Source organism: Nannospalax galili, unplaced genomic scaffold (genome assembly GCF_000622305.1).
Source record: "Nannospalax galili isolate Female #2095 unplaced genomic scaffold, S.galili_v1.0 scaffold944, whole genome shotgun sequence".
Classification (NCBI taxonomy): Eukaryota; Metazoa; Chordata; class Mammalia; order Rodentia; family Spalacidae; genus Nannospalax; species Nannospalax galili.
The window spans coordinates 1,201,881-1,212,995 of record NW_008352899.1 but is presented as its reverse complement, the minus strand read 5'-3'; the positions used below and the strand labels follow the sequence as shown (position 1 = coordinate 1,212,995).

The 11,115-nt window shown below is 50.6% G+C and overlaps 1 protein-coding gene across 4 annotated transcripts in view; it reads left to right on the top strand.

Moving 5' to 3' along the window:
* Positions 1–11,115, top strand: part of Epha10 (EPH receptor A10) — a 43,406-nt gene that overhangs the window by 4,590 nt on the left and 27,701 nt on the right. For 3 of the 4 annotated variants that reach the window (XM_008850211.2, XM_008850210.2, XM_008850212.1), the window contains exons 3-4: positions 423–1,101; positions 9,915–10,070. In XM_008850211.2, coding sequence (XP_008848433.1) covers positions 423–1,101; positions 9,915–10,070 — 835 coding nt within the window. Of the gene's footprint in view, positions 1–422; positions 1,102–9,914; positions 10,071–10,947 lie in introns of all 4 variants that reach the window. The other variant, XM_008850213.2, reaches the window with a different exon arrangement.

Genomic DNA, 11,115 nt, shown 5'->3' with positions numbered 1-11,115 from the left:
AATAAAAAAATAAAAATAAAAATCTGAAAGAAAGAAAGAAAAAAGTAAGATGGTTTGTACCTGTAATCCTAGTGACTCAGGAGGCAGGAGGACTACAAGGTGAAGGTCTGCCTGAGCTGCATAGTGAGTTCAAGCCCAGTCTGGGCAACTTAGTGAGACCCTGTCTCAAAATAAAAAGGGAAAAGAGGTCTGGAGGTATAGATCAGTGGCAAAGGGCTTGCCTAGCAAGCTCAGGCCGTAGGTTCAATCCCCAATGTCAGAAAGAGAAAAAAAGAAAGAGATTAGACTTGCTCATCTCTGAAGTGTCTCCTCATCTCTGCATTTTGTCATTTTAAGGGTTTTTATGGTAGACGGAGGGCAGGTAAAGAGAGGTCAGGGCTGGTGTGTAACCTGACTCTGAGCTTTCTATTTTGTTGCATCAGTGGGAGGAGATCAGCGGCGTGGACGAACACGACCGTCCCATCAGGACGTACCAAGTATGCAACGTACTGGAGCCTAACCAGGACAACTGGCTGCAGACTGGTTGGATCAGCCGAGGCCGAGGGCAGCGCATCTTCGTAGAGCTGAAGTTCACGCTGCGCGACTGCAGCAGCATCCCCGGTGCTTCGGGAACCTGCAAGGAGACCTTCAACGTCTACTACCTGGAAACCGAGGCCGACCTGGGCCGCGGGCGTCCGCGCTTGGGAGGCAGCCGACCTCGCAAGATTGACACAATTGCTGCAGACGAGAGCTTTACGCAGGGAGACCTGGGCGAGCGCAAGATGAAGCTGAACACAGAGGTTCGTGAGATCGGCCCACTCAGCAGGCGGGGCTTCCACCTGGCCTTTCAGGATGTGGGCGCTTGCGTGGCGCTGGTCTCGGTGCGTGTCTACTACAAACAGTGCCGCGCCACGGTGCGAGGCCTGGCAGCCTTCCCCGCCACGGCCGCCGAGAGCGCCTTCTCCACGCTGGTGGAAGTGGCCGGAACGTGCGTGGCCCACTCGGAAGGGGAACCCGGCAGCCCGCCTCGCATGCACTGTGGCGCGGATGGCGAGTGGCTGGTGCCTGTGGGCCGCTGCACCTGCAGTGCGGGATTCCAGGAGCGTGGTGACATCTGTGAAGGTATCCAGGGAACCCGGAGGGGTATGATGGGATCTAGCATGCAGGTGGCAACTGAGAAAGACCCCCCAAGACTAAGAGGGAGGAGTGGAGAAACCATGGGAGGAATCAGGAGTCATGGCCTTTTGTGCAACTTCTAGTGGTCCAGTCAAGGCTAACAGTGAACTTATGGTGGTGAATCTGATGTGAGATAAAGATGCATTCAGTGCCAGGGGTGATGGCACAGGCCTGTAAACCACAGTGTTTGGATGCTGAGGTAGGAGGATTGTGAGTTCAAGGCCAGCCTGGGCCACATAGTGGAAAGATATCAAGAAAAAAAAAAAACCAAAAAACAAAAAACAAAAGAACCCCAAAGGGTAGAGACTTATATTTCAGGCAGTGTGACAGTTTCCTCTACTGGCCTTTGTTTGCCAGCAACAAATTAAGTTATTATTATCCCTGTCTTAAAAATAACCTCAAAGAGATGAATACCTACCTCCACTGCAAAATTAGGACACGGGCAACCAGGATTCAAACCCAGGTTTGCCTAGCTGGGGAATTTTAGTTTCCCACCATGCCTCCTCTGAGCATAAGAAAGAACTCCACAGTAGCCTAAGCCTCAGGCCAGCATCACAGGAACTGAGCTTTTGGTCACTGAGTCCCTGACCATATTGAAGTCAGGCTGTTGGGGCAGTTCAGACAGCTTGCACTCTAAGATCACACTCAGTTCTCTGAACTAGAATCACAGTGTACCTGGGGAGGTGCTTTATCACTTGTGATCGGGTGTTTGCTGGGTCCTCGGATCTGTGGCTTCAGAGCTGCAGGGTAAGGTGGAGTCCTGAATGTATGCATTTGGTGCAGAAAGATCAAAGGATGCATTTTCTTTTTGGTGTGTGCATGTATGTGAGTGTTGGTATGTGTATGCCATGGGCCCCAGGTGGAGGGCAGAGGACACCCTTAGGAGTTAGTTCTATCTTTCCACCATGTGGGTTCTGTAATTAAACTCTAGTGGTCAGGATGGACAGCAAGCACCTTTACCCACTGAGTCATTTTCTAAACCACGGCCTTTTCTGGATGCCAGGGAAGTAGAAATAAATCAGACATAATCCCAGCTTAAGAGTTCACATCTAGATGGAGAGAAGCTGTTTTTAAGTCATAAGAAAGTGGTTTGTACTATAACGGAGGGCTAGAGTAGTGTGTGACAGAAGGGGAAATGACTAAACTTGCTAGTGTTGTTTCATTCTGTTGCTGTGATAAAACACTCTGACTGAAAGCAAGTTAAGAGAAAGGATTTATTTCTGCTTTACAGTCCATCATTGAGGGGAGTCAGGGCAGGGGCTCAAGCAGGAACTTGAAGCAGAAACCAGGGAGGAATGCTTCTTGCTTGCTGGTTTACAGGCTGGTATGCAGCTAGCTTTTTTATATAGTCCAGGTTCACCTGATCAGGGAATGGTGCTGTTCACAGAAGGGTGAACTCTTTTACAACAATTAACAATCAAGACAATCCCCGATAGACATGCCCATAGGTAAACCTAATCTGAGAAACCTCTCAATTGAGACTCTCTCTAGGCCATGTCAAGTTGATAGTTATAGCAAACTCAGACACTTGCTGTCCTACCTTTGTTCAGTCTTCCATTCAGTATGAGCAGAGGATACCCGTTGCATTATGCAGGCCTTGTTATACGTGTGTAAATGATTTCCCTCTTCTATTCCCTGAGAAGTTGTGATTTACTAAGCAACTCAGAGGCAAGAACCCCCCTGAGATCTCCAGAGGATCCAGTCCCATGCTTTCCATCACTTGTCACATCCTATGCCTGTACTCATCCTGTGATATGCAGTAATCTACTGGCATTAGGTGTGTGCTTATGTGTGTTTCTACCATCATACTAGAAGCTGCTTACCTTGGGTGTTAATCTCAGAAGCCTCGGGGTCCACTGCAGAACATGGGATGTGATAGTTGTTCATTGGAAATGAACTGAGTCATCACATGGAAACTGTCTTAGTTTCCATTCTGTTGCTGTGATCAAATATCCTGGCAAAAACAACTTAAGGGAGAAAGGGTTTATTTGGCTCACAGTTCTAGGTTGCAGTCACAGGGGAGTTTGAGAGAACTGGTCATATTATATCTGCAGTCAAGATCAGAGAGCCATAAATTAATATATGTATGCTAGTACTCAGCTTATCCTCTACATTTTATACAGTCCAGGATGCCCGGCTAAGGGAAAAGTCCTACCCAGAGTTAAAATGTTTCACCAATGAACTCCGTCAAGACAATCCCTCACAGACAGCCTCAGAGCTAACCTTAATCTAGACAATCCCTCTACACAGTAACCTAGAGGCCTCCCTCCAAGACATAATATTGAAAATATTAACCATCTCGCCATGAGTGTGACTCATATCAATAGAGAGCTAAGGAAATATGGAGGAGGGAGAGCCCAATTCTAAGAATGGGAAGAGTTTTCCAAAGAGAGAAGGCCTTCCTTCCTGGTGGCTGAGAGCAGCCTACAGAGGCATGGCGGCTGGAAGGAACATAGGGAGATTGGTGCTAAATAAGTAAGCCAGTGTGGTTGATGCAGAGGGCATGTGGGGGTGTGAGGCATTATGAGCTGGAGAGGGACAGGGCCAAGAGTAAATGATGGCCTAAAGACTTAAGGTTTTAGGTCAATGAGGAGGAGTCCAATATGCGCTGATTTATGTTTTCAAAAGATCACTCAAGCTGCCATAGCAAAGCAAGGGATTAGAGACAGAAGTGTTGGGGACAGAGGGAGAAAGGAAGATGGTACAGTCGTCCAGGAGAAAGATGGAAAGCTGTGGACTGAGGTGAAGCTGCTGTCCTTGCGTGAAGATAGATGTGATCAGTGCCCAGGAGACTTGGGGTTCAAGGCCATCCTCATAGGGAGTCTGAGGTTAGTCTCTGCTACATGAAACCCAATATAAAAACAAAACAAAATAAAAAACAAAACAAACAACCGGAAAAAAAAAAAAGAGCCAGGCGTGGTGGCACACGCCTTTAATCCCAGCGCTTTGGAGGCAGAGGCAGGCAGATCTCTGTGAGTTTGAAGCCAGCCTGGTCTTTTTTTTGGTCCTTTTGAGACAGGGTCTCCCTGTAGCTCCAGCTGGTCTGGAATTTGATATGCGGACCTGACTGGCCTTGAACTCACTGATCTCCACCTGTCTCTGTTTCCTGAGTGCTGGAATTAAGGGTGTGTGCCACCAGGCCCATCTTAAAAGCACTTCTTTCTCTTCCAGAGGACCTGGGTTAGGTTCCCAGCACCCACATGGCAGCTGAGAACTGTCTGTAACTCCAGTTCCAGGGGACCTAAGTCCATCTTCTGGACTCCTTGGGCACTGCACACATGTGGTGCACCTATATACATGTAGGCAAAACACTCGTACACATAAAAATAAAAACAAATCTTAAGAAAAGGAAAATGGGGGCTGGAGAGATGGCTCAGCGGTTAAGAACATTAGTTGTTCTTGCAGAAGACCTGGGTTTGAATCCCAGGACCCACATGGCAGCTAACAACTGTCCTAACCCCAGTTCCAGGGGATCCGACAGCCTTTTTGTCCTCCATGGGCGTTGCATGACATGGGTGCACTTACCTACATGCAGGCAATACACTCATACACATAAAATAAAAATAATAAAATATTTTTTAAAAAAAGAAAAGGAAAATGGAATGCAGTGGCATGCACCTATAATCCCAGCACTCCTACATCAAGATGGGAGGCAGAGGCAGGAGAACCCACAGGAAGCCCAGGCACACAGCTTGGCATCAGGAATCAGAGAGACCCTGCCTCAAAAAAAAGGTGGAAGAGAACCAACTCCTGACCTCTACACATGCCCTGTAACATACCCGTGCTTGCTATCTCTGTGTGTCTTTTTCTCTTTTCTCTTTCTTTCACACACACACACACTAAATAATAGTAAATAAAATTTTTCATAGGATCTTGTTATGTAGGCCTGGAACTTTCTATGTAGACCAGACTGGCGTCAGACTCACAGAGAGCCACTTACTTTTGACTCCCAAGTGCTGGGATTAAAGGTGTGTACCACCACGCCTAGCAAAAATAGAGAGAGAGAGAGAGAGAGAGAGAGAGAGAGAGAGAGAGAGAGAATGATTGGGGGAAGCAAGATGAGATGCTAAATGAGAGGAGAGGGAGATATCCTGGAAATCTGGAAATCCAGGGAGATGGGAGCATCCAGGTAAGAGCAACCTATATTGTGGCAGTCAAATAAGTCAGGATTGGACAGGGTTCACTTGGTGACCTTGGCAAGAGCAGGTTCAGCTGGGCAATAGAGAGAACAGACAGCAGTCAGTCAAGGAGTGAATGACACTGAGCAGCTGGGTCAAAGAATCTAGAAGCCTGGTGAGCCCATATAGCTCATCATTAGAGCATCAAACAGGGGATGTAGCTCAGTTAGTAGATACTTGCATAGCGTGCATGAAGCCTTGGGTTCCATCCCCAACATAAACTACGCATGGTGGTGCATGCCTGTAATCCCAGCACTTGAGAGGTAGGGGCAAGAGGACCAAGGGTTCAAATTAATTCTCAGCTAGAGTAAGTTTGGGCAAGCCCAGGTTCTCTCTCTCTCTCTCTCTCTCTCTCTCCCCCTCTCTTTCTCTCTCTCTCTCAAGTTACTAGGAAAGAATCTAGAACCCTGGATTTGAGTGGGGAGGTAAAGAAGCTGTATCTTTAGGAGGAACTTTTTGTGTGTGAACTTGTTTGAACAGAGAGATGACTTACTGTACCATAGATACTTATTTGTATGCTGAGGGGAAAGAGCCAGTGGGATACTGAATGTGTGTGGAGAGTGATCTGTTCCTAGAGGAGGGAGTCTTTCATTACCGACATGGGTTAGAATTGCTGACGCATGTTGCTAATAAAAAGCAGAACATTTTTTAGTCGGTTTTAGGATTGTTTTAAAATAGTCTATCGTCAGAGCCCTTATGGCTATATGGAAATGGACTACTTTTCTGCTTATCCCTTAGTGACATCACTGGAAAGAGGGGGCAGCAAAGAGGGAACAGTGGAAAGACCAGCAGGAGAATGACTCATGGAATGCAGACTTTGATAGGGTGAAAGGCGGAGGTCCAGAGTGGAGATGAGGGCCTTCCCTTCAACAGGGGTTGGCTCATCCCCTCCAATCAGCCTGCAGGAGAGGAGATGTGGGTCAGATGGGGGTGTTTGTGTTCTCCATGGCCAGATGTTGAGGGAACTACCAACCAATGGCTTCTCTTTGCTCTTTGTGAGGTGGGGAGGTTGTGTGTGTAAAGGAAGACAGTCAGAGTCTTGTCTCTTGTTCATATTATATCTTAAGAGAGCCTAGAGCAGCACCTGACTCATAACAGATGGGAAAATTATGGATAGGTCAGGGGCTAGAGAAGGAAATTTGAATGTACACTGTGGGGAGAGAGAGACAGAGACAGAGAAATGAGCTCTCTGTGTGTACCAAGCTCCCTCTGCTTGGGCTGAGACCAGATAAAAGCCACATTATAAAGATAATACCTCTGCCCAGGGCAGTGGGCAGTCAGGGAGGATGCCTGGGCAAGGTTCCCAAGGGAAACACTGTTGGCACTGGGCTTTGGAGAGATACAGATCACATTGGCAGGAGGAAGGGGCTATGAGATGTTACGGACAGCTGGGAGCATTCTGAAGAGTTCTGCATGGCATGCAGGGTGGGCACAATGGGGGCTGCTGCAGAAGTTTAGGAAGAGAATGGAAGTGGTCAGGAATGTCCTTCAGGCAGTCCACATGTCTCCTGTAGCCAAGTGGACACTTCTCTAAAGGTAGAAAGATGCACAGGAGGACACAGAGCTAAGAGCTCTCCACCCTTCCCAATCCCCTTTAACAATTTTTTTAATTTTAATTTTTATATTATGTATATGAGTGTATTGCCTGAATGTATGTGAGTGTACCCGTGTCGTGCAATGTTGCAGAGGTCAGAAGAGGGCTTCAGATTCCCCTGGAACTGGAGTTAAGGACGGTTCATACCTGCCATGTGGGTGCTGGGAATCGAACCTGGGTCCTTGGTAAAAGCAGTCAGTGCTCTTAACCGCTGAGCCATCTCTCCAGCCCCCCCTTAACATTTTTTTAAGTTTATTTTTATTTTATGCGTATGAATGTTATGCTTACATGTATGTAAAGTGCACCATGTTGGGCAGTACCTGTGGAAGTCAGAAGAGGGTGTCAGATCCCCTGGTACTGGAGTTACAGACCATTGTTAGCTTCCATGAGGGTGATGGGATTTGAACCCAGGTCTTATGCAAGAATAGACAGAAATGGTTCTTAACCACTGAACCATCTCTCCAGCCCCCTTCCCCTTCTCTTTAGCAACTTTGACTCTTGGCCCCCTCTCCTATAGGAATTAGTGAAAGAACTGGAGCTCCCCTTTATGGGACACATCAGGGCTGATCACTTGTACTGTCAAGTCTCTCTGTGTGTGCAGATTTATTCTCAAGTTCTGCAGGGCACTGGGTCCCAGTGGTGGGGTACTATGCAGTGATTCTACATAGGGAGTCTAATGTGGGCTCCTCCTAGGAAGCACTTTCTACCTCTGTAAAGGCAGCCTCAGCAGGGGGTGAGTTCCCCATTAGGAAGCATATGCAAAGTGAAAAGTCACTGGAGGGCCAGACCTGTGAGAGAGTTGAACTCAATGACCTCTGAATTTCTGACTCTACCTTGAAGAGAGGAAGATTCTGGCTGTCAGGGAGACCCTTTCTGAGTCTGTCTTTGAACATACTCCTCTTCCAGACAGCACCTCAGAATACAGAGGACTGTCTTTGATGGGGCCACACAGACCATAGCTTGGATGGCAATTCTCCACCCAGGGCAATGTGCCTCTGCATTCCTCCCAATACCCTGAGACCTGTTTGCAAAGCACTCTCCAGGCCTGCCTCCACCCCTCTATTCCACCACGTGGGCAACAGGCCACCATCACAATTCCCCTCCCACTGATGGTTTCCTGAGTCCAGAGAGGCAAAAGCTTGGCCTGGCTAACACTGCATCAGGCCTTTAAATCCCAGCCTAGACCACTGCCACACACCAGCCCATCGGGGTAGCTGGCCCTGTGCTTTGTGCTAAAGGAGAGGGGCTGCTGAGACACTCCTCGGAGCTATGCTGCAGGGGACTCTGGGCACAATGGAACCCTCCAAGTCTAAGCCTTCCAGACAATGGAACAACCCAGCCCCCACCCCTGAGAGTTCCTCCCAAGGATTAGTCTTCCTCTGCTGTGAGCTTTGTTCTTGGAGCCAGCCTTCCATCCCCAGCTAGATTGGAGGGGGGCCCAGTGGCAAGGTGAGGACCAACCAAACCAGAGAGTAGGGGGGCCAGGAGCCAGTGCCCCCATCCCCCACTAAGATCTTCGGAAAAACTGGATATTTAGGGAGGGGAGATGGGTTAACGGTAAGTGCTTGCTTGTTACACCAACCTGAGGACCTAAGTTCAGATCCCACAGAGCCCACATAAAGTCTGGGCATGTTAGAACTTGTCTGTAACCCCAGCTCTAGGAGAACAGAGACTTCTGTAACCTAGTCTAGCTGAAACAGTAAGCCCCTGGTCCAGTGAGAGACCCTGTTTCAAAAAATAATGTGGAGAGCCATAGAGGAAGACACCTGATGTCAGCCTCTGGCATCCACATGTCATGCACAGGCTTAAGCACTGCCCCCTCCCCCATGCACACACATTCACCACACATATAATAAATAAAACAGAATAAAATGAATGTTTAGAGCAAGGTCATGCCTGCAATCTCAGCATTCAGGAAGAACAGAAGTTCAAGGTCATCCTTAGCTACACAGTTCAAGGCTAGCCTGGGCTGCATAAGACCATGTCTCAATAAATCAATCAATCCATCAGTCAACAAAGTGGGTGTTTATTAGTTTCCATTTCAGGCCTGAGAGGGAGGAACAGTAGTTACTCTCATCATTGTGTAAAAGTAGACCATACTGACGGAAGTGGTTTATGTATTTTATCTGTTTGTCCTCCAATAATCTTGTTGAGGTACGTATTCTACACAAGGCTCAGAAAGGTCAACCAACATGCCCAAGGCTACACAGCAAATCAGTGAGAGGTGTAACTCAGCTACAAACCCCATTTGTTCAGATTTCAGTCTGTGTTCTTAGTAGCTGTGTTCTGGGTAAGGAGAGGAGGCAAGGTTTCTGAGCAGATTCTAGCAAGGCTAGAACTGGTCTGGCTTTGGGCCTAGGAGACCACAGTCCCTCAGAGGTCCCTCTTCCCACTCCACCCCCTCCACCTGCCCAGCTCTGCTTCCAAACTGGAGTCCAGCAAGTGGATTGGGGATGGTTTATAATGCCCTATCCCCAGTGATGGTGGTGGATGAGCTTTGACAGTGTGTGCATGTGTGTGCATGTATGTGGTGTGTGTGTGTGTGTGTGTATGTGTGGTGTGTGTGTGTGTGGTGTGAGTGAGTGTGCCTCCATCAGGGTTAATGTGGTCCTGGCCCTGGAGCCCCACCCTTCTTTTCTCTTGCTTACATCAAGACTGCATGTAAGGCCTTAGAGTGGTGTGATCAGAGCTTTGAAAGAGGTAGGCTTAGGTGGGTATCCCACTAGCTGTGGAGCAGTGGGCAGCTTAACCTTTCCCAGCCTCAGTTTCCCCATTTTAATGATGGGGATGAAGTCAAATGGATTAACAGGAGTGAAATGTCAAGGGCAGCATTTGTCAAGGGCCAGGTGAGACAAGGCTGTCCTGGAGCTACTGCCCTCAGGGGCTGCGCTGGAGCTTCACTTTCCCTACCCTGTGGGGGACAGGCAGGAATGCAGGGAGGGAAGGGGTCAGGGAGGAGCCTCCTCCTCACCAGCCCTTCCCCACAGCCTGTCCCCCAGGGTTTTACAAGGTGTCCCCACGGCGGCCCCTCTGTTCACCGTGCCCGGAGCACAGCCGAGCCCTGGAGAATGCCTCCACATTCTGCGTGTGCCAGGATAGCTACGCGCGCTCACCCACCGACCCGCCCTCGGCCTCCTGCACCCGTGAGTGCCCTTCCGGGTTTTGGGGGTGGGGACGCTACAGTGCTGCCCAGGCCCTGAACTCAACTCTGGTTGGGGGGCGGGGCTTGAAGACTGGCAGGGCGTGGAGGGAAGCCTGGGCACTGGGCCTGGGATTGGAGGAACCTGGAGCGATGGAGGGATGGGGTCAGAATTTTCTTCGGGTGGCCGGCTGTAATGTCCTCCACACGCTCGCACCTCTTCCCCAACCTAGTGGGGACGTCCCATTCGTGCCATCTGTTCCCAGCCCCCACATTCCCATCACGCTCCCCGCACTAACTACCCACCCCAACAAGGACTGCCCGGCTTCACTCTGGCCCCCGAAGTCCAGTGCCCGTGTCCTCATCCCATTTCCCAAGTTGATCTCCCGCCCCATCAGTGTCTACCCAGTTCCCACGCCCGGGGCCCGTGTACTAACCACTGGCCTTATCTGTGGCTGACCCGATGCTCCCACGCTGGTGCCCACGCTCCCATCCCGGTCTCCGCGCTGATCCCCTGTCCCATCCATGGTTGCCTGGCTCCCATTGCTGGTCCCCACACCGGGTGCCCACGCCCCCATCCCGGTCTCGGCGCTGATCCTTGCCCCATCTGGTGCTGCCCCGCCCCCACCCTGGCCCGGGTGCCGGTGCCCTCGTCCCGCTTAGCGCCGCCGGGTGTCGCAGGGCCGCCGTCGGCGCCGCGGGACCTGCAGTACAGCCTGAGCCGCTCCCCGCTGGCGCTGCGGCTGCGCTGGCTGCCCCCGGCAGACTCTGGCGGCCGCCCGGTCTCGGCGCTGATCCTTGCCCCATCTGGTGCTGCCCCGCCCCCACCCTGGCCCGGGTGCCGGTGCCCTCGTCCCGCTTAGCGCCGCCGGGTGTCGCAGGGCCGCCGTCGGCGCCGCGGGACCTGCAGTACAGCCTGAGCCGCTCCCCGCTGGCGCTGCGGCTGCGCTGGCTGCCCCCGGCAGACTCTGGCGGCCGCTCGGACGTCACCTACTCGCTGCTGTGCCTGCGCTGCGGCCGCGACGGGCCGGCGGGCGCGTGCGAACCCT